Source organism: Notamacropus eugenii, chromosome 1 (genome assembly GCF_028372415.1).
Source record: "Notamacropus eugenii isolate mMacEug1 chromosome 1, mMacEug1.pri_v2, whole genome shotgun sequence".
Taxonomy (NCBI): domain Eukaryota; kingdom Metazoa; phylum Chordata; class Mammalia; order Diprotodontia; family Macropodidae; genus Notamacropus; species Notamacropus eugenii.
Genome location: NC_092872.1, coordinates 139453259 through 139476531, shown reverse-complemented (window position 1 = coordinate 139476531; position 23273 = coordinate 139453259). Strand labels below are relative to the sequence as shown.

The following is a 23273-nucleotide window of genomic DNA, read 5'->3' as shown; positions in this document are numbered from 1 at the left end:
AAATATCTACCACATTTTAAAGCCTTAAATAACTCGATTTTCCACACTACTTTATTAATATTTATTGAGCTTAGTAATATATCCTTATTTCCTTTCAGTGCATCGTAAAGATCTCTGAGTTAACTTGCTGTTTCAGGGATTTGTTTGTTTGTTTGTTTTTTCTTTAAACAGGTGCTAGCCAGTGGTCGAGACCTGGAGGCCAACCCCCCTCATCTCCAAACTATGAAAATTCTCTCCACTCCTTGGTAAGAGCCACTTAACAAAAAAACCACACATCACTTTTATCTAAAAGTTTGGAGTTCATTTTAGTTAGTATAAATCTTGCATATCAATGAAGAAAACAGTAGGGTAGCATTACAAGTGAATTCTTTGCTAACAAATGGTCTAGTTCAGTTAAACAGCATAAGACACATTGGGTGTGTCTTTTGCCATCTGTTCTTTGGACATCAGGCTTCTGGGCTTAAGACATCTGGTGTTAAAATACTATTATGAGATTCCCATATCTTTGACAAACCCAGAGCTGAGTCCTGTGTGCACTTCCATGTCTACAAATAAGGGGATGCGACAAAGAACAATTCACAATTTTGAATCTTCCTGGGTTTTTTTTTTAATATATTTTTACATGTGAGGAAATCATGTGCTTTGTTCATTTCATTTCTATTCAAATATCAAAATATATAAATGTTTCTTATGTGATGTTGACTTTGTCATAGGGAACATTTTCTTGCACCCTTCCCATGAATGAATATATAATATATTTATGTTACAAGTAAAAGATAAAGTAACATAGAAAAATTCAGGATTATTCTTGTATGCACTGAATGTGTAGAGCTGGTGGTATGTTGTTAACAACATTTCTTTTTTCTACTTTTATATTTATTATATAGGATTAAAAAAATAAACATCTAATGGAATATTGAGCTAGGCTTTGGGTATCTGTTGATATTTCTAGTTTCCAAATATAAAATTTCTTTTTTTCTGTGACTAACAGAATTTTTTTAATCAAACGAAAATTTTCTTCTTTTCCCACATTTTGTAATCAAATGTAAACAATATGAAAAATTTAGAATGCTAACCTTATAACTCAGAATTAAGCATTTAGCCTTCTCATACCTTAATACAAGCAGATCTCTATATTAACTTAACTAACATTTTATGCTGACACGCACATCAGCTATTTCCTCATCTCTTTTTGGAATTAATCTTAACCTGTGCTTTGCTTCCTGTTCTGTCTTGACTTTGCCAGAAAAATCGAGTTGAGCAGCAACTTCACGAGCATTTGCAAGATGCAATGTCCTTCTTAAAGGATGTCTGTGAGGTACTATTTCTCTTTAGATGGTGCCTTTTTGTGTTACAGTTAATGCCACTCACCAGTACCACTTTAAATCTTCAGTTAGTACAAGTTACAAAGTCTTTTAACCTCAAACATTTTGCCATTTCATTTTCTATAGAATTACAAGAGTAGGCTTCTTTTTCTTTTAAGTTCAAGAGAATGATTGTTTTTTTTTAAGTGGGACCGTACTGACATATGCTTTTGATTTTGAATTTTCTAATGTGTGAATCTATATACAGACACACAAATGCGTTTGTTTCCTCTGGTTTGTCAAACACCCAAGCTTGGATGTGCGTACAGTGTGAGCTATGTATGCATTATTCATTTTCAACTAAACAACTAGACTTTGGTTGATTTGGGGATCATCTGCTTGTGCTTTTTCCCCAAATTACCACATTTCCAAAGGGTCAGCATCATTTTAGAAGTTATCCCTTCCCCCCCTTTCTTTTATTAGTAAGACTATAATTAAGTATGATACAGTAATCTGTGATCTGTCATAGTACTGAAAGCATTAACCTTAAAATAGATTCATTTTGAGAAGCTACTGTTCCTGATGTGTGTCATTCATTTAACATCATCTCCAGATAGCCTTTATTCTCCTGTTGATTCATAGTGCCAGTAGCTGCTTTTGAAGTCACCCTGATATTGCATTTCACTTGCTGTTTTCCATGTATCCCAAAGTAGAGAACATAGTGGCATAATGAATGTAACAGACGGACCAGCAGTGACCTCCATGTTCCTTTTCGATCTCCACAGCAATCTCGAATGGAGGATCGCTTAGACAGACTGGATGATGCTATCCATGTGCTACGGAATCATGCTGTGGGACCTTCTACCAGCCTTCCTGCTGGCCATGGAGATATACATAGTTTATTGGGACCATCCCATAATGCATCACTTGGAAGCCTCAATTCAAACTATGGAGGATCAAGCCTTGTCACAAGCAGTAGATCAGCATCGATGGTAACTGTCTCTATAGTTGTTTGAAATACCTAAAACGCAAAATGCTTAGTGTCTTTCATGATTGTAGCAATACAATAGAGCCTCGTGATGGACTCAAATTTGAGTGCATTTCTGGTAACCCAAGCTTTTACATGATTTTTACCAAAGGTTATGGAAAAGTAGCAGGTGCAGTTATTGATCTTCAGTTGGTATCCAATTGAAGGAACTTTTCCCCTTTTTCCATTTTGAAAGGTAGTTGAGGAGTGGCTTGAAGGGCACCAACCTTTATAGACTTTGGCTTGGTCATTGGCCCATAAAATCCTGCTGTGACCATGTGCAGAAAGCGGAGAGTTTCTGCAGAGAGCATTTTAGCTTATACATGCATTTTTTCCAGATGTGTAATAATTGGCAGAATAGTTTTTCTCCTTGAAATAGCGGATAGGGAGTCTGCATAGAAAAAGCAGTCAAGAAAGACTGAATTTCAAGTGTTCTGGTCTGGAAAAGCTGTTTATTGTAATTTGGAACTAGTCTTCAATAGCAGATGCTGGCCGAAGCCTGGAAGAGAGCGACTGGAATGTGAAACCCTCATTTGTGCAGACCCAAATTTAAACTTTTTTTCCAGATGAAAAATAACAAAGGGGTGGGGTGTAGTGGGGGGAGGTGGGTTGAACACAGCTGTAGTGTAAGTAACAATGGATAGGAAACAATTTTAAATTAATCCCCAAGAAGAATAAAATAATTCAATCCATCTTTTCAGAATCATGGGAACTGTTCTGAGGGAAAAAAAGTGGGATTACAGGGCTGTACACATCAAAAATGTATGCTCAATGTCTTACGTTACTCTTTCTCTAAAATATCTTAAGAAAAGAAGCTCTTTTTGAACCTGCTTATTTAACTATTGCCATGTGTTTGCATGTTTATGGCATGGTTTTTAAGGTTCATTGCATGCTGTGAAATATTTGCTTATAAAACAGATTCCTAGCTGCAAGCCATGTGATCAAGGCTAAAACTCACCTATCATCAAAATAATTAGGTGCCCCAATTGCTGAAGGCTTGTGTTCTGTAAAATAGGATTGGTTCCAGATTTTCACATCCACATGTAAAACATCCGTTTATATTCCTTTCAGAGCCACCATAGTAAACATCAAACAAGGCTGCTAGATTTCCAATGAACAGCATTTTCAGCAACATAGCCAACGTTGGGTGGTTGCATAACTTTGTACCCATTTTAAAAAATGAATCAGGTTTGCAAAAAACAAAAATCTGCAGAAGAATAGTTAAGTTCTTTAAAAAAAAAAGTGTTGTTGATACTACCATTTCTTCTGTTTAAGCATTCTTTCAGGGAACTATATAGTGACATTGGTATTCAAACATGAAGAATGCTAAATTGATGATTATAATGAGAAACTGTTGCTTCTTCCCTTGGCCAGACTTGAGAAGAGAATGCATTATATAGAAATCATGAGACTGAGTCTCCACCAGACCTTGTACCAGTATATCAGTGGGGTTTTTGCTTCTCTTCTTGACCTCTTAATCACTCCTTTCCCTTTTCCATCTCAACTTAAATTGCAAGTTTACTGCTTCTATGTTGACTTCCCTATTATTTGCGTTTTGAATCTAGGAGAGTTCGACAACTCAGGTTCCTCCCTCCTGACTTATTGCTGAGGTGCCTCTTGTCCACTATCTTTGTATCTTTGAATTATCATCTCTACCTGATCAGGTAGACATGCTTTAACAGGAAAAAGAATTTCTCAAAGATCCAAATACACAGGAACCCTTTGAAGAACCTGAAGAACAGTCTCCAGAAATCCTCATTAGCTACTCTGTAACACTAAAATTTATTGGTAGAAAGAGTAGCTTCCATGTCATCTTGAACAGTCAGTGGACTTCTAAAACCTGAATAAGCCAGAATTAGATTACAGAAGTAGCAACAAGACAAAAGAACCTGTAGGTTCTGCAGTGGTTGGAAGCAGCTCAGAAGAGTTCAGTTCTTAAGCTACTGAGTATAATTCTTAAGAGAATAGAAGGATGGGGAAAATAAGTGAACTAACTTTCGTGTTACCCTACTGGGACTCAAATCATACCAACTTTCTGAAGGTCCTGTGATAGAAGTTTTCATTGCCTGGCTTTCACCAAACAGATCAAAGTTCTAAGATGAAAAAGGTTGACAAAATCCAGGTAGTGGCCGTGACTTGAGGCCCCAACAGGGAAATTAACTTCATCACCTTGGATCTTTTTGGAGTACAGTCTCAACTGAAAAAGGACAAGAGCGAAATAAAGATCAAATTCTGCCTGATAGTCTCTGAGAGCAGGCTGAGGCATGCTTCTGGGAAAGTTCTTGAGGCTAGAAAGACTGCTGCCTTGGCACTCTCTCATCCGTGATAGAGGACTTCCGTCAGCACAGCTGGGAATCCTGCACTTTACATACACACTTGGTACCCACCCATATGGAATAAACTCTTTCCAAATGTTTGGAGCAGTGTCTGTGTGTATGTGTGTGTTTAATGTTTGGAGTGTATCACCATAACCACTGCCAGCCATCCTCAGAAGTAGCCTTCCTAGTTTGGTTGTTTCCATCCTCCAACTTCGAAACACTACAACTGTATTGGAAATAAGTAATGTGTTAATACTGTGTACTGGAGTTAGTCTTCATTATCAACTGGACCCTGACTTCTGTCATGTTAAAGTTTTCTCTGTTTCTAATTTCTCAGTACAGGTGAAGAGTTGTTTTGTTTTTCCTCTCAAAAGTACAAAAAAATGAGTGTTAAATAAGAGATTATAGTCTAGCCTCAATTTGCTGTTTGCAAGATAGAGAGCCTGTACAAGAAGCTTCTTAAGGAACATTTGTTTTTCATTATTTCATTCATTTTCTAAACCAAATAGAGTCATTTTGATTCAGTTAAAATACCATTTGTACAATGTCAGAGAACATCCAAATCATTCTTTGCTGTTGCTGGAGTTTTGTTAAGATGAATATATTGTTAAAAGTCTCATTCACCATAATTTCTACATTTTCCATAACCTAAAGCTGGGATAAAACTGACTCCTAGCAAGTAAGTAAAGTACTTCAAACTCATTTTTGGGAAATGCAAAGGTATTAAACACACATTATTCCTATCCCTTAATTCTTCCAGAATCTTTTTGTCTCCTTTATTTTGATGGGTAGTTTAAAGGTTTAAGGGGCTTTGGTTGGGGTAGGCTAAAATGATAGGGTAGTGGATTTAAATGATACTTGATGTTATTACAGAAGAATATAAACAGCTCACCATATCCAACTTAAATTATTTCTGATGTTTTTATTGTAGAGTGATATTTTCATGTGGACAGGAACTTGTTTGTTATACAAGGTTATTTGTTGAATCAAATTCTTTGTAGTCAGCCAGACTAAGGATTGTTTTGATGGTCATAGGAATAGCTGCTTTACAGTTCTATTTTATTTTTAAAGTGTAGACTGGAAATACTCCTAGATTTGGAATAAGAGGACCTAGGCTGTAGTCACTTCAGTTCACCGAATCTCAGGTTTCCCTGCATGTAAAACGAAGAGACCAACAGAGAGAAGAAAGGTCAGAATTTGTGTTCAAGTCTCAGCTCTGATATTTACTACTAGTTATGTGACTGAGAAAATCTTTTCCTCTCTCTGAGTCACAGTTTCCTCTGAGAAATGTTAAGGCTGAATTAGATGATTTCTGAAGTCCCTTCCAGTTCTAAATCTTATGATCTCTAAGGTCTCTTCCATATGATCAACTAAAGCAAATATTCCTGGTATATAGAAATGCTATCTACCTGTTTGGGGAAGTAATTATTCGGTATCTAAAACAGGAGATCTTTCAGTTATTCCAAATACAGTTTAGCATCAGAATACTTGAACTTTTTTTTCTATTGTTTCTAAACAAGATTCTTGGGCATTATAAATGTAGCAATAAAATGAAGCTTCATTTGCTGAAGAGTTTTAATCTGAGATGCTTCAAAACACTTAACACACAAACAAAAATTAAATTTCCCTGAAAGATGATGCTTTTGGAAAAAAGGAACTAGGAAATGACTAATTTCAACTCCTTTTTAGAGGATTAGTGTAACCAGTCATGGTTTAATTTTTAATATTTGCTCAATTTTTGAGCCAGGTTTTATAAAATCCCAGTTTACTTCATTTCCTTTCTTCTTTGGAATTTTATAGTCTTGTGTTTCTCAATATTTGCTTCAGGAAAATGTTATAAAAATCCAAGACTTATCAAATTAGTATTTGGCATTGAAAGACTATTGTGTTCAATATAGCATTTAAAGCTTTAAATTGGCCCCCAAAAAAGTGCTTTGGGAACACATTGAAATAAATTAGACTGTTTGGGTTCCTTTTTTCTTGCTTATTTATTTTAATGATAAAGACTTTTAACATGAACTGCTGAAAAGGAAGTTTGGGGCTAAAGGTAAAACTGAAGATTAATATTAACCTTATTTGATCTAGGCCTTTCCAGAGGTCCCAGAAATATTAGGTATTTGCCTCTTGACATGTGTTTGCTGCCTTGGTAACTTGGTTCAAATCTTTCTTTAGTTTAAAGATAAATTGCTACTCTGTCTTTAACATGAAGTGCTCTGACGTCAGTCAGTTGTTCCCCATCGGGAGCGTGATTTCATTTTCAGGCTGGCATCTAGGGGGTTAAGAGCGTTTATATTTATAGGAGCTTAGTTCTTATTTTCTTTGATATTCTTTTTTTTAATGCTTGTTAATGATACTGGATAACATTTCATCCTTGAGTTCTTTCTTGCCTTCTTTATTCACTGTACTGAGGGGACTTTAACCCACACTTATTCCTGGGGGCTCTTTTTTGCTTTTTTACTTTTGCTTTTATTTCCCCTTAGAGCAATGGACAGAAACACAATATTCCCACATAGAAGTACATAGTCCCAGGTTATCTCTTACTGTTTAAAAGTACCTCACTCACTCATTGAAAAATGCAAGCCACAGCCAACTGATCTAAATCTGTTAGAAAACTGCCTTTTTCTTAATGCTAAGTAACTTCAGATCAAGTTGCTTAAGGGTCAATGTGGATAAACATTTTTAAACCAGATAGATTGTGTAAGTCTCAGATATATTATCTCTTATGGGAGAAAAAAAATAACTGAAAGCAGTTTGTACTCCTCTCCATGAAATGGTCTTTTAGAAATGCAGATTGGCTTCAAGTACTGTAGAAATTCTGTCTACACAGTTTATGCAGCTTCTGAGAATACTTCTACACGTTTACTTTTCCTAGGCAATTTTTGTAAGCAGAAAAGTTGTTTGTGGTTTATTTTCATTAAACTTACACAATTTTAAAATGATTTTTAAAGTTTGTTTCTACTTTTAAAAAAGTTTTCACATTTTTGTAATTTAAAGCCATCTTATGATTTGAAAACATTTTTATGTTGCTGCCAAGAGAATTGCGAAGAAAACAGTTAAACTGATTTTTAAGGTAGGAGTTACATATTCATAGTAATCAACTGAATGTAGATAAGAGTCCTAACCCCCCCCCAAAAAAAACTCTCTTCAGATAAAGCAGAAGTGAACAATGCAAACTATTCTTTAATCAATATATGAATTAATACTAATTAATTGAAATCAGTATTCAGTGTATAGTATAATTTGGACAAATAGGCTGCATGGGATTCAGAATCAGAAGGGGATTCACATAGTACTTTTGGGTTTCTACCCTAATCCACCATCCTCTTATTCATCAGCTAATTAGATTTAACATTTTCCATTGTGAGTACTAAAGCCATTGGTCAAATTAAATGAAAACAAGTCCCTGTGTGAGTGATTCTGCCGAAGTATGCCAGTGAATGGGGGTAGAGAGAGAAGAGGAATGAGATTTTAGAATGCAAGATGATGTCATTTTCTAGGATGGAGCTTTTATTCTGAAGTGAGGACCTCCATGATTATTGAAATTTGGAGGATGGCAGGGAAGCAACTCACCCTCCCCCAGCTACTCTCCCAATAGCAGCTTGTCAGCTGTATGCTAACAAGATGAACAATTAAAACTCCATCCTATCTGGCTGGCCCCTGGGCCCCTGACTCAGACAAAGGACTGTTTGTACACCTGTTGTGTATGTGGACAGAGCCATTTGAATGCAGCTCTGCAGATTAAAGGGAGGACTTTGGAGCAGAGAGTGAGCAAGGGTTAAAAAGGGATTGTAAGGACTGTGAAAGTTATATTCTCCAGAAAATGTAAGAGGGCCATTTGCAAGGGGAATCAGGTTACAAAGAGAAAGTTTCTGCTAACTTCATTAAGATGAGAAACTCCAGACTTCAAGCTCTGAAACTAGTCTGAGGATTTTATAGAAAGTTTATATTTTTGCTCTGTGCCAATAAATGAAAATACCTTCATTTGGAAGTCAATAATTTATATTAGCATGATAAAATACTTAGTTAAAATATGCCACAGAGAGGTACTTGTTTGTTGGCTAGATTTTTTAAAAAGCCTTAGAAGTTGAAGACAAATCCCCAGTTAAGATGATCATCATCTGCTAGCCATCCTATGGCTCAACCACTTTAAAAAGTAAAAGAACACCACTTTTATAAGTCTAGCTTCAGAAAAGCAATGAAAATTGAAATCAATGGCATGAGGAATTTGACAGATGAAACTTGATTTGGTAGACAAAATATAATAAGTTATTGCTATCCTTTGTTTTCTTAATTCATCCAGTTGAAATAGCTAACAACCAAAATCACATGTATGAGACTAAAAAATGGAAATGTTGAAAAGATTGAAAAGTTAACTATGAAATTTGATATTACCATCCTGTATAGCTTTTAAATTAACAAATACTACTAAAAATGCAGGAAAACTTTTAGTTTTATTCTTATATTGGCTTTAATTGTATTTGCAGAAGAGTAAAAAAAAAAGCTATACTATTTTAATTCACTTCTCATTAATTATTTTAACGTGAAGATTCAACGTCTATTTCAATTATCAAAATGATTTAACTTAAAATTCACTCAAGATTGAGTTTATTTACGGCCTGTTTTCTGAATCATTCAGTATTGCTATGTTGATCCTTAGACCTAAGCCTAGGGGTTTTTTTGGTGGTGGTTGTTCCTGAAGAAGTGGAAAATTGCGTTGTATTTTTGTATTTTTCCTGTTGTTTTTTTATTAATGTATGGACATTTTCTACTTTTAAACAGCCTTTGTTTTCCACTGTCTTTCTCTCCCTTTCTCAGTGAACTGCCTCTTACAATATGGAAGAAAAAAGAGGGAAAAAATTAGCAAAATTAACCAATACCTCAAATTAGTCTAACATTATACACAGTGTTCCACATCCACAGTCCTTCCCTGTAAAAAAAGGTGGGAAACACATTCTTAGGTCTTTTCTCTAGAACTAAGTTGGTACCATAGTTTTTTAAATGTTTTTTGTCAACTCACCCCTGAAGAGATAGATTCTCCTTGTCTCCATCTTGCAAGAAGGTACCCTCATTTTAAGAACAAGCATAATCAATAGACCTTTCTGAGGCAGAGTTTTATGAAACATGTAAAAATATCTCTTCCTTCTTCCTTATAAATTTCACAAATAGTTTTTCATTTTTAAGCTTTACCTCCCCACTCAATTTTGGTCATATAAGCCCATGTCAGTTTCATGAGATTTATGAAAAATAAAGGACAGATTTGGGGGCCCTTTCAGAAGACAAGTTTACTGTAGTATCATGAAATTATAGTTTAGAAGATATATACAATCAACTATTGGTAATCCACTCCCAGTAAAGAAGAGTAGTAATGCAAGCAGTCTAGAATCAGTTATAATCTCAAAATCATCCGAATTTGGTTGTGAGAGACATAAAATGATTGGGGATGGGCTGAGGATGCACAGCAACATATTTAGAAGAATAAATTACTTAAAAGTGGAAGAAGGATGCTTGCTTCTGTGAAGTACAATACAATGTTCAGCGTAATATCCACCAAGCGTTTAAGTGACTGGACCTAAAGTCAGAAAGACCTGGCTTCAAATACTTTGTGACCCTGGACAAAGTCACATGACTACTACCTGCCTCAGCTTCCTCATCTGAAAAATGAAATAATGCTAGTACCTGTCTCTTGGGGCTGACGTGAGATGATGTTTGTAAAGCTGTTTGTATGTAGCTTTGTATATACGTATTTGTACGAAGCTGTCACTAACATGACACGTCTGGTCCTCTGCAGAAGGAGCACTGACTCTCCTCAAACCTCTTGTATTTCCTTTCTTACTTATGTTTTGGCTCATGGGGCACCATGTATATTCAACGAAGGATAAACTTGCATAAGGGCATTTATCTCTCTCTGGGTAAAACCCATACTAAGACATGAAAGATAAAAGCTATATTAATTACTCAAGAGGGATTCAGAGCTCCGCAGTTTACTAGGATTGAAGGATTTATTGAAAAACAGTGGTTCTCATGTGTAACTCTGGGCAGTAAACCTATTTAATTAAAGGCTTAATCTTCCAGTTGACATGTTTGCTACTGTTCTACTAAAAACTTCATCTGTAGCCAGTTTTAATAAGAATACAATACAGTTGCATGGACTTGACTGGCCTGTCTTTGATGGCCATTTTTGGTGAACTTCTGCTTGCCTTCTTTTGATTAAAGATCAAAGTTAACAGTTTGGTATTTTATGTAATCTAAAACCTTTTGCACTAAATTATCCGATATTGATTAGTTTTTGCCATTCTTTTAAAAAAATATTGAAGAACAGTCTGGGGAAAGTATGAGAAATAATGAAAATATGTACATTTAGCAAAAGTATATACATCTTTATACTTCAGGGTAAGCACATGTTATAAATTATTTTAAATGTCATAGCTTTCTAAGGAATTAAAAGAATTAATTAAAATCAGCATAGTTATGAATTTACTTGTAGAGAAAAAACCCTAGACTAAGAATTAGAAGTACTATAGAAATGTGGGTTATCATTATTCACCACTGAATTTGGAGTCAGAAGTGCTGGGTTCAAATCCTGACTCTTGACCATTGGAAGGTTACTAGATCTCTCTGGGCCTCAGCCCTTCTTCTCTATAAAATGAGGAAGTTGGACTAGATGACCTCCAAGGTCCCTTTCAGCTTTAAGATCTTATGATTTATTATTATTTTTCCATTAAGGCTTCTTAATTAAGGTTTTATTTTTCAACTAACAAATCTATTTTCTACTTCCCTACCTACCTCTACTCCATGCCAGTGCAGGTAGGAAGAATCCCTCGTTACAAGTATGCATATCAGCAAAAACAAATTCCTTTGATGTGTACATTTAAAAAATTCTTATCTTATTCCTTACCTACCCTTCATTTATCACCTCTCTTTTAAGAAGTAGATAACATACTATATCATTCATCCTCTGGAATCATGGATGGTCATCATTTTGACCGTATAAAAATTTCAAGTTGTTCATCTTTATAGCAGTGTTATTAATGTATAAATTGTTTTCCTGAAGACTTATATGAAGTAAAGCAAGACAGCAAGACTGTACAATGGCAAGCTGTGAACGACTTAGCTATTCCCAGCAACACAGAGATCCAAGACAATTCTAAAGGACTTATTATGAAAAATGGTATCCACCTCAGAGAAAGAATTGATGGAGTCCAAATGGAAATATTAGCATACTTTTTTTCTTTTTTGCTCTATTTTGTTTCACAACATGGCTACTATGGAAATGTTTTTGCACGACTGTACTTCTATAATCTCTGTCCCATTAGTTGCCTTCTCTAGGACAGGGGAAGAGAAAGAATTTAGAATTCAAAATTTTAAAGAATGAATGTTAAAAATTGTTACATGTAATTGGAAAAAATTTTTAAGTGCTCTACTACTGCTCATTTCAGTTTTCATCAGTTTATTAAAGTCTTCAAACTTGTTCTTTTTTTATAACATTGATACTGTAAGTTGTTCTTCTGGTTCTGCTCACTTCACTCTGCATCAATTCATACAGATCTTTCCATGTCTCTTTGAAACCATCTATTTCCTTATTTCTTACAGCTCATAGTTTTCCATAACATTTGTATAACACTGTTTCAGTCACTCCCTATTGGTGGGCATTCCCTCAGTTTCTAGTTTGCCACTATAAAAAGAACTGCTATAAATATTTTTGTATACCTAGAACCTCTTCCTCAATCTCTTTTAGATATAGACTTATTAACTGCCAGGTTCATTCAGGTCTTGGGTTATTTTCTTTATTCCTAAATCACCTATGTTTTCCTGTCTTGATACTGTACCAAGGATTGGGTTCTCCAAGTTTAAATACATCATAACAGGGCAGGAGAATTGGGTTAAAGAGGTCTAGAGAAATGAGAATTATTGAAGCCAGGAATTGCCCTCTGTGTGCTAAAAAGTTGCAGAGTGCTGACTCAGTAGTTTATTTTAAAAGGAAATGAGCCCTGCAAGGCTTGATATAGTTATAAAAGGTAGTTTTCAGTGAAAATGAGTCCTTAGATATCTCCAGACCATCTGCCAATAGTAGAAAGCATGAGCTCATACCCAGAAATGATACACTTCAACTGAACAAAAAAGGGAAACATTCATGAGATTGTTGAGAATTCATGAGAATCTGTTGCCTCCCCCCCCAAAAAAAAACACAATTGAGTTGGCATTTAAATATTTTGCTCATTTTTTGTGTTGTCATGACAAAAAAAAAGCCTCTTGGCCAGCGTTCTGTTATTGACCCTTTCTAAGCTTCGGTAGACTTGTTCTTGCAATGCAGCTATGGTTTCTGAATTGCCAGTTCTGAACTGAAATCCTTTCCAGCTTCTTCATAGGACTTGCCAAGAGATGAACACAATGGACATATCTTTTAAGAATTTGGGGTTACTTAGACATCACAGTTGGAATTTTGTGGAAGTAGAAAAGTCATGTAGAAAAGCTCATTAAAGACATGAATGCCCAGAAAAGGCATTGGGCTAGATGGGTAAAGAGAATGAGAGCCAACAAATGGATTGTCCAAACGCTGTCTTGGTACGTCAAAGGTATTAAAAGAATCAGTGGAAGACCTTCTGTATGTCAGGATTCTCTAAAGAGGATCAGTGGGAAAAGATGGGAGAAGCATTGCATAGAATGGGAAGACATGGAGAACCTGTGAACTACATCAGTGGAGGAAGTCACAAGGAAATGAATGCATCAGTGTTTCAAAGCAAGGTTGACTTTAATGAGATTTTATTTGAATTAGCCACAAGTCACATAAGTAAAAACAGAACAAAATGGAGAAATACTTCATTCTTCAAGGCATGTGATGGAGACCTGAAAGAATTCCTCATTGTGCTCTGCACCCCTTCATTATGAGTTAATTAGGAGAACATTATGCCACTAGATTTTCTTTTCTTTTCTCTAGAACTCAAAGTACTGCCCATCAAATAAATGAATCCAAAATGTGCCAGCAGACTAATCCACTGGGAGAAACTCCTCTGCTCTTGGAAGGGCATGATAGTGATTTCTGCTGTGTTTGATTTAATGATTTACGCAAAAGTATTATTTTAGTTCCGTTCAAAAGGTAATATAAATACCAGAACACATTTGCTACATCTACGAAATAGAAAATATAGCTTTAAAAATGTATAGTTTTATATGCCTCATACCTACCTCTCTGCTAAGTTCAGTTAAAGTGTTTTGGTCCTGAATCCACTGATAGAAATTTTTCTTTGCTTTAGGTTGGAACTCATCGGGAAGACTCCGTCAACCTTAATGGCAATCATTCAGTACTGTCCAGTACCGTCCCTGCTTCAAGCACAGACTTGAATCACAAAACACAAGAAAATTACAGGGGTAATAATTTTATCTACTTTTATTTTTCATTAATAATGTAACCAGAGTGATCTCTAGCTTCTAATATTTGTCTTTAGTAGTCTCCAAATTAAGTTGCCAAATCATAAGTCCCTTCCAGGTTGTACTGTAGGAAATCAGGAAAGTGAAAAGCTGGTCCCCAAGGCACTAATTTGGATGTGCCAAGCACTAGTGTCCAGTTTATAAGGTTCTAGTGGACTCTTAGTGGTCGAGAGCCATGTTTAACATCCCCTCAGCCAAGCAACCACTTCCCTGTATTCTCAGTCTCACCACACCACACCTCTCTCTCTTTTATTTACACCCTTGAGTGAGGCTGAAAATACAGGTTCCCTTGGGAACAAAGAGGAGGATTTTCCTGGGTGTATTGGATGCACTCAATATAAGTGAGAAACTTCTATCATCTAGATGATAACTGATGTACAAGCAATTAGAATTAAAACCTAAGCAAGTAAAATGTGAGTATTCTGCGGGTACACTGAATATTCTCCTGCCTACATTAGTGTGTTAGTTAGTTAGTTAGTTCTGCTTTCCCTGGCAGGACTCAGCAAAGCACTTGGTGAAAATGTTTACTCTTTCATCCTCCCTTCCAATTATAATTTAGTATACTCATTTTTTTAATTGCCTGAAGCATGAAATAATCTATTTCCTTATAACAAGAAAAACTCCTTTCTTACTATCAGGGTCATGTGTATTCCTTTTTAGCATAAATGCAATGGAGTTTTCTCTGGAGCTGATGGACAGAGATGGCCAAAAAAAGACTCTTAAGACGAGCATGATTTTGATGTGTTTTTAAATTTATTCATCCTGCTGTGAACATGATCTTTCCTAACCCCACTCTCCCCAATCTCTGTGCTGAACATACTCAGAATTAGGAGAGATCATTAAGCACTAAGAAAGATCTCCTTGTGATTTTTAGTTGTAATTCAGAACTGAGACAACCCATTTATAGTGGAGTAACTCTTGAGTATTATTTTCTGTCTCATTTGAATCATCAGGTGGCCTGCAGAGCCAGTCTGGGGCTGTTGGTCCAACAGAAATCAAGTCTGAAAATAAGGAAAAGGATGAAAATCTCCATGAACCTCCCTCATCTGATGACATGAAATCAGATGATGAGTCCTCTCAAAAAGATATAAAGGTCTCATCTCGAGGCAGAACAAGGTATTTATCAGCAGTCTGATCTCAAAACCATTGCCTATTGTAGCTTGGCCACTAGTAAAAGTAATCGCAAAATTAAACACTGTCATCATTCAGTAAGTATTTACTGTGTGCCTACTACAAGGGTGGGGAATCTGTGGCCTTCTAGGTCCTTGGATTTGGTCTTTTGACTGAATCCAAGTTTTACAGAACAAATCTTTTAAGAGGGTTTGTTCTGTGAAGTTAGGATTCAGTCAGAGAGCCATACTTAAGGACCTAGAGGGTCCCATGTGGCCTGGAGACCTCAGGTTCCCCATCCCTGCCTGGCTTACTATATGCCTAGTAGGTTCTGTTAGACACTATGGAAGGAAGAATGTTGTGGTGGTGTGGATGAATTGTGTCACAGTCCTGACCTTCAAGAAGCTTCTGGTCTGAGGAGAGAGATCAGACGTACATAGTTGAAACAGAAGATAACCCAGTTCCTTGCACAAGTAGATGCTTACTACATTTCTTTTAATTAAATGACTTCTCCGTAAGTGCTAAATTACATTGTATGGACTGTTTTTTAAAAGGACCTACAACCAAATCCAGGTAAGAGCTCAGTATGAACTTGATTTGTCAGGAACAGTTTCACAAAGCTTTAAAGTAGAGGTAAGAATTTGGATGGTTAAAGAATAATTACTTGTTGACTCCTTTGCAGATTCTGTTATACACACATTTATAATATACAAATGTAATTACACGTGTCTATAATTTTCCTTTGTTTTATAAGAGTATAGCGCTGAGAATTATTGTAATCCATGCAGTTCATCTATGTTGTGGATGGAGGGGCAAATATATCTTTTCCATGTTGCAGACATTTGTAGACTTCCCTTTGGTTTGTTGTGGCAGTTGCTGTTTATAAAGCTTGGCATTATTTGTAGTGGCATCTTGTCACTTCTGCTGAAGGAGGAATGGGATAATAAAGCATCACTATGATTTTACTTTGTATTATATTGGAAGAAGTTCATCTGTTGTTGGGTTGGACCAGTTGATCTTTCTGATCAAGATCTCTCACAACCCTGGTACTTTACCCTTCTATGTCATCTTGATTCTTTTTTATTATCTGTTTGGGAATGACACTTTTAGTCAAGTAAAGGAAATTTTTATTCCATACTGTCCAAAAATACTTCAAAAATTCTGATTTGTGAGTTAACAAGAATTGAGTCCCCTCTCTGTAGGTGATGCCACACATATCAATAGATGCTTAAAGGGCTGGTGGGAAACCCCTGTTCTTTGAAGATGGGATTTCTGTATGCTGAAAGGACAAGTTGAGTGTAGCATTTGGTTTTTCTAACAAGTCAGTGGGATGTCCAGGGTAGGCTAGCCAGAAGAATGTCCCTAAAGATTTGTAGGTCATACACTAATGATAAATCATTTTTTCTCCATCTCCACCTTCTTTCTGCTCCCCACCCCCACCACATAGTAAACAAAAACAAAAGGAGATAACGGGGATAGTTATGTCTCCTTTGTTTTGATTTTGCAGCAGTACTAATGAAGATGAAGATTTGAACCCAGAACAGAAAGTCGAAAGGGAGAAGGAAAGGAGGATGGCTAACAATGCCAGGGAACGCTTGCGTGTGCGAGATATTAATGAGGCATTCAAAGAACTAGGAAGAATGTGTCAGCTTCACTTAAAGAGTGAAAAACCCCAGACAAAGCTCCTTATTCTTCACCAGGCTGTGGCAGTCATCCTCAGTCTAGAACAGCAAGTCCGAGGTAAGTGGTTCCCCCATCAGCAGAAAGAAAAAGATGGCTGCTTGAACCCAGGAGGACAGACTTGTTTTCTTGCTGTGACTCCTTAGACACGAGCTTGCAGTGTTCAACTTCAGAACCTGGGGGACTTCATGGCTCTTAATAAATGCTCATTGAGGATTGCTTCTAAATGTAGTCACAACCTATGGACTTAAAGCCTCATTCACATCCTTCTTGCTCGGCTTGACTCATCTGATCCCCAGATTGTAACCTGCCTAGATCTAAGGTACCTTCTAGTACTTCCCTGCCTTAGGTGACATCTCTGGACTTGAATTCACTTCAACCAGACCTACAATATATACTTGATACTTCCATCCACATCCACTACTTTGATACCCAACCTTTCTCCTGCCCAAGCCAGAACTCAACAGGCTATTTAGACCCTTTGTTTTGCTTGGTCCTGTACGTACCATGAATTTGCTTGGCCTATGTGCCCTTGGATACACATTTCCTTCTCATGGTCAGAAGTCCCCATTCTGCACGTATGCTTGCTGCCCATTGATTGGTTACCCACCCCAGTCTTGTTCCATCACCTTGAGGGCCCTTGGGGAAGTTAAACAACTTCATTAATCAGTACCACATTTTTTTTAGTATTTGTCCATGTGCCTTCATCCTAACACAATTGGATGCATGTGACCTTTTGTATAAGGCTTCCTTTAATAGGCCTTTCTGAGAAACTAATGAATTTGGCTTGTATTAACTGGGCATGATTTTTTATTGTAGACTGCAACTTTGGGAGGGGAGATACACTTCACTGAATGAGGTAGATTGCCAGTAATGAGTGATGAGAGGTTCTCCATGACCCCAGTCTGCCACAAGTATCTGATATATATCTTTAATGCCATATGAAACAAACCCTGTTTCAGGTTTTGCAGAGGTTGGACTAGATAATCTATTATCTGTTATCAAATTCTGTGATTCTGAGAGTACTCTTGATTCAGATCAGTAGTTAGAGGACAAGGCAACTGATCTTTGAAGAGAAGAAACCTCATTTGAGAAGCCCTTAGTATCTGGTCCAGGTCACTGCCGATTATCAAAAGCCTTTAACATACCTGCTTCATTCAACATGAAAATGTTTTTGAAAACCTGTTATGGGCAGAGCCCTATTTTAAGTGGTAGGAAGCTACATATTTTTGATAAAATAGTCTCTGCCTTCATGGAGTTTATAGTCTAGTAGAAAAAAATAGCTAAGATACTATGAGGCTTAGGGAACCCTGTTTTTTACATGATTCCATGCCAAATAGAAGAGTAGATTCCCTGTTCACTAAAGAAGGGCCCTGCACTTCTGCGAGGTTCTTATTCCTACACAGGGTGCTGGTCATTTCACACAAATCTGGCAAGTCCTGTCAAGGTTAATTGCATTAGGCTTGCAGTGGCTAAGAGATCTGGAAAAGAACAACTCAAAGTCCATGGGGTTGTTGCCATTGTATCAGAGAAGAATCTTGAGTAATACAATTTTAAGCCCTGTTTGTTCACCCTGACAGTGCTGTGTGGGGCCAGTTATAAAACATCTACCCTACCGACCCTCCAGAAATCAGAAGAAAACCGTTCCATGCATGATCTTTGTTATCAGCTCTTTGCCAACAAATGGATATTCTGGTGGTATTCAGCCTGTTTACTACAGTGGTCTGCTTCATCATTGAATGAAACTTTCTGTTAGATTATCTGGTTGGTTTGTTTTTGCTTTGCCCAACTCCTCCTCTCCTTCACCCAACGACTTCTTGGACTAGAATTTCCTTGGAAGAGGCTTTGAGACCTATTAGATCAAAGTTTCTTAATCTTTTTTGTGTCATGGATCCCTTCACAGAAAAAAAAGTTTTTAAATGCATAAAATAAAATACATAGGATTACAAAAGTAGCCAGTTCTATTTAGATATGATTCTAAAAATATTTTTTTTATTAGTTCACGTATCCCAGGTTAAGAACCCCCATGTTAGTTAGATGTTTATATCAAGCTAGCCACAACATTTCATTTCCAAAATAGAGGCCAAATTTTTGGGGTGAGCCTAACCACAACCTAATTCACATGGGTTTTTTCATATCCTAGAGTTTTCACATATAGGGTTCTCTTAAAATGGAGCATGCTTGCAGGCACTTCTGCAGTTAGCATCCCTGTCAAAAAAAAAATCCCCAAGAGAACTCATTTCCTCTTTTGATTCTGTTTTCCTTCTTTATTTCTCTTTGTAAATCAGTCTTTTTTCCTTCCTTCTCCTCTTTCCCTCATATACACAGCCTATATACACTTCCTAGTTATTCAGTCTTCCTTAACTGTTCAAAAAGCTAGCCACTTTGTGTGTGAGAAACATGAGAAAAGGCTGCTCATCTGCCTTCCGTTGCCTCCAGTTCAAGAGCAGCAATTGAAGCAGTTCTTTCCACAGTTATATCAAAGAAAAGTCACAGAGTCTGTCTGCCCCAGCTCCCCACCTCCCTTGAGAGGATGTCACTTCACTTGGAGGGTGAAAATCCTCAGGGTTTTTTTCATCGCCTTGGGGCTGGCAGAGTGGTCTGTCTGTTACTATAAAGCATTTTCTAAGCTGATGGAATTCCAGGCTGAGCCCAGATGTCTCCCAGGTACAGATGGTGTCAGCACTCGTATCAATTCAGTGCACTCCATTTCTGCAGGACGTTCACAGTGGCAGCTCAGACACTCATCCCCAGAGTAGGATGGATTAGGTTTGAGGTGTTGGCGCAGATCAAAGCAATCCCTAGAAGACTCTCTCTATCAGAAGTCACAGAGAATGGACAGTGGGAGGCATGGGTCTGAATGTACATTTGGGGAATAGAGCTGATGCTCACTGGAATCCACATTGTGATTTTGCTCAATGTGATGTACATGGACATCAAGAACTCCAGTAAAGTATGGCAGTTTTGTGTCCAAGAATTAGGGCATCTGGTTTGTAGTTTTCTGTTTAATAATTAAGACTCTTCTTTCCCCTTCCCGCACGCGGTTACAGAGAGGAATCTAAACCCCAAAGCAGCCTGCCTTAAGAGAAGGGAAGAAGAAAAAGTTTCTGCCGTATCGGCAGAGCCGCCAACCACGCTGCCAGGAACCCATCCTGGGCTTAGTGAAACGACCAACCCTATGGGTCATATGTAAACACCGGCCAGGTGGGTCTAGGGCAGGAGCTTGCAAAGGGGTCTAAAGGGTGGTGAGAGGAGCAGGGGAGGTAAAGGGTTGTGCTGCCTGGGCAAACCGACTGACTTCTCTCTAGGTGAGAACCTAAGAATGGGATTAGGATGGGTTCGGTTATTTTAAACTCCAATGTGAAAGCCTTCCATATTGTCTTTCTGTTCTAAAAGTTGACATGGGGAGGACCCAACTATTTACCATCCTCAAGATATATGATTCTTAAAGGGCTTTTGCTCCCTTCCCATATAGATGCAGATAGTTACAAAAAGTCACATTCTGGTACTCAGCTAAATTTCCTTCAAAACCAGGAAGCAAATAGAAATATGACCCATCCACCCAGGAATATTCTGCCACGATTAACACTGCACATTTCCCTGCTTAGAAATACTTGGCTACCTCAGTCTATCTAAAAGTTTTGTCTTCCACTTGAATTTGTAGGACAGTATTCCCTCAGCTCATCCCACAGTAGGTATGCCAGCAGAGCCAAAGTTATTTTCAAAATGCTGGCAAATGGTCCAAACCCACATTTTAGTGGATGGGACCTTAATAAATAAAAAGGGGGAAAGAAATCATGGCATGAGGTCAGTATTCTTTCCTTTATCTTGTCTCATCTTCAAAGAGTTATCTTACCTCTGATGATGGATGATTAATAAAAGCACAGTTATTTGGTAATAATGCTTTGCCCTTCATAAAATATTAGAAACTTGTTGCTTATGTTGTAAAAGGCTAACCCCAGAATCTGAATCAGTTGAAGAATTTTCACCCCACTTCATTCATATCAGGTCTGTTCCTGTTATAGAAGTTAATTTCTATCACACCAACAAAAAATAAGACTGAATAATATAATACCAGATTTCTTTCGAGGAAGGAATGTTTTCATTGTATTTGTATCCCTTTTATTTGGCCTAGCAGAGTCAGACTCAGAGGTTGAACCAGAATAGAATGTAATTGAGAAATGTTTAACAAAGTAAATAAAAATATAGCACAGCATTGATAATGTTAATTTATGGCTTGCAGAGATCTGTTTCCATCTTGAGTTTGACATCACTGCCTTCACCCCTAGCAGGTGCTTAATAAATGCTTGCTGATAGATTGATTTAATTTTTAAAGCAGTTGCATTTTAGCCAGTCATATATGAGAATGAAATTGTTAGCCAAAATATTTGATGTTTCTTTTTAGTATTTCTTTGTTTCCTTTGTATAGCCCTAGAACATGGATCTCCTACCCACCCACCCTCTATTAGACTTTGCTAGGACTATCTCATTTAAAGCTGAGCCTCTAAAATTTTGATGAGTAGCAAATAAGTAGTCATTTTCTCCCATATGGCCTTTTGTTATGGTTCCCAATATACATTATACCCATTAACTCTAACACAAACAGACCCCAAACGAGATTTTATTCATAAAAGTAAAAGGGGAGTAGGATGGATGTGGAAAATTCAAAATCATGCAGCCAATGCTAGTTACAGCTGTAGTGTTTAGGCATTATTGACTGAAGCAGCCCCGCACTCTCAATGGGATAACCTTTAGTCCTTCTTCCATGACAGTAGATCTCACAGAAGAAACAGTGAGGTGGTAGTAGAACCCAGGGAAGCTGCTGCTAAGCCCAGCCAAAGAAGAGCAAAAGCAGAGCTGAGACTGACTGGGGCTGGGAACACCAATACTGCCTTCCTGGAGCTTAGAGAAAAGCATTATGGACGTGCACATAAACACAAAGTAGTTTCAATGTGACTGAGAACACTAAGGGAGTCATGAATGGTCCTTTGTAGGAGATGACACCTGAGCTCAGCCGTGAAAGGAACAAGGCAGTCCAAGAGTTAGGAGTAAGAAAAAGGAATTCAAGACATAGAGGCCAGTGTCTGTAAAAATATGGAGGTTGGAACTGGAAGGCCTTGTACAGTGGACATCAAAGAGATCAGTTTGACTGGAATGTCCATTGAACGTAGAGAAAAATTACAGTTTTGCCCCTTAGTCATACCTAAAGGATATCACTGTATTACATCCTACACAGCATTAGTTTCTGTTCCTAGTGATGATCTTCGGCCATTAAGAAAATATTGTCATATTTAGCATATTCTATTTAATGAGGCATAGAAACGTAGGTGACTGCATAGAAAAACTTGCATCTAAAATGATTAAAATAAAAATAGGCTTGGGCACTTTCTAGGCTAAGCTTCAGTTCTTTGGAACATTCAGTATTCTGACAAGACCAGGTAAATGAACTGCTGTAATCTTTACTGAATAAAGAGTGAAGTTCCCTTTCTTCATGTGAAAACTGGGTAAGTTGAAGTACAGAGTCTAGGAATAGCCAGGTGAGAAAATGAGCCAGGTGCCTCTTCCCCAACAGCCCCATGACTGCCATGCAGCCTCTATTACTCTATTAATGTGGTGTCTGTCCCATCTGAAAATGGAAGCAAATATAGATTGTGTGATGAGCCTTCTGCTTTCGGTCCAAGTGGGGCATAAATGAGGTTCACCGTGCCAGTCAGATAATTTACTAACAGGTATACACAAGCCTCATACTGACTCATCTTCTTCTCCCCTAATTTCCATACCAGAGTTCCAGAGTGATTGGTAGGCTAGATAGAAGGTGACCTCTCCTCACAAGGACACAGACAACTCAGATTATCTGAAGACACAAATCTGACAGGAGGAAAAAAACAAAGCAAAAACACTTGAAGCAAGAAATTCAAATGCAATCTTATGATCAAAGCAACTGGTCAACACCTGCATCCGAAGAAGTGAAGACAGAAAGCTCATCAGATAGAACTTCAGCCCGTCAAATGTTTGGAACATATCATTCTGTCGCAAGCAGTGTGTCGCTTCTGCACAATCAGAGACTGTCTTGATCTCTCCACTCACCGTGGAAGTTGCCTTGTGCCTAAACTGAATTGACAAATGCATTGTAACTACAAATTTTATTTATTGTTATGGAACTGTAAAGGTCTACATATAAAGGGAAAAGTTGATTTGGAAAGCTGATCTGCACTCAGCTGATGCCAGCATTTATAAAAGCCGTTCCCATGCAGAGAACAAAGCAGTGACAACCGTTGACCCTTAGCATTCCCAGTATACCTATTAGTGTCTTAAAAAAAGGGAGGGAAAAGGCTTCTATTGCCCTCTCCATTCCTTTTGCCATATGAATAGTGTTTTCCATGCAACAGGAAAATATTCTTCAATAGA

At 37.4% G+C, this 23273-nt stretch overlaps 1 protein-coding gene across 7 annotated transcripts in view; it reads left to right on the top strand.

Annotated features, from left to right (window-relative positions):
- Positions 1-23273, top strand: part of TCF12 (transcription factor 12) — a 413276-nt gene that overhangs the window by 388227 nt on the left and 1776 nt on the right. For 4 of the 7 annotated variants that reach the window (XM_072615761.1, XM_072615758.1, XM_072615760.1 and 1 more), the window contains 8 exons: positions 172-245; positions 1247-1318; positions 2090-2296; positions 13901-14015; positions 15029-15191; positions 16693-16925; positions 19916-20069; positions 22649-23273. The exon at positions 22649-23273 is cut by the window's right edge and continues 1776 nt beyond it. In XM_072615761.1, coding sequence (XP_072471862.1) covers positions 172-245; positions 1247-1318; positions 2090-2296; positions 13901-14015; positions 15029-15191; positions 16693-16925; positions 19916-20058 — 1007 coding nt within the window. In that variant the 3' untranslated portion in view covers positions 20059-20069; positions 22649-23273. The remainder of the gene's footprint in view (positions 1-171; positions 246-1246; positions 1319-2089; positions 2297-13900; positions 14016-15028; positions 15192-16692; positions 16926-19915; positions 20070-22648) is intronic. The other 3 variants (XM_072615766.1, XM_072615763.1, XM_072615771.1) reach the window with 1 other exon arrangement.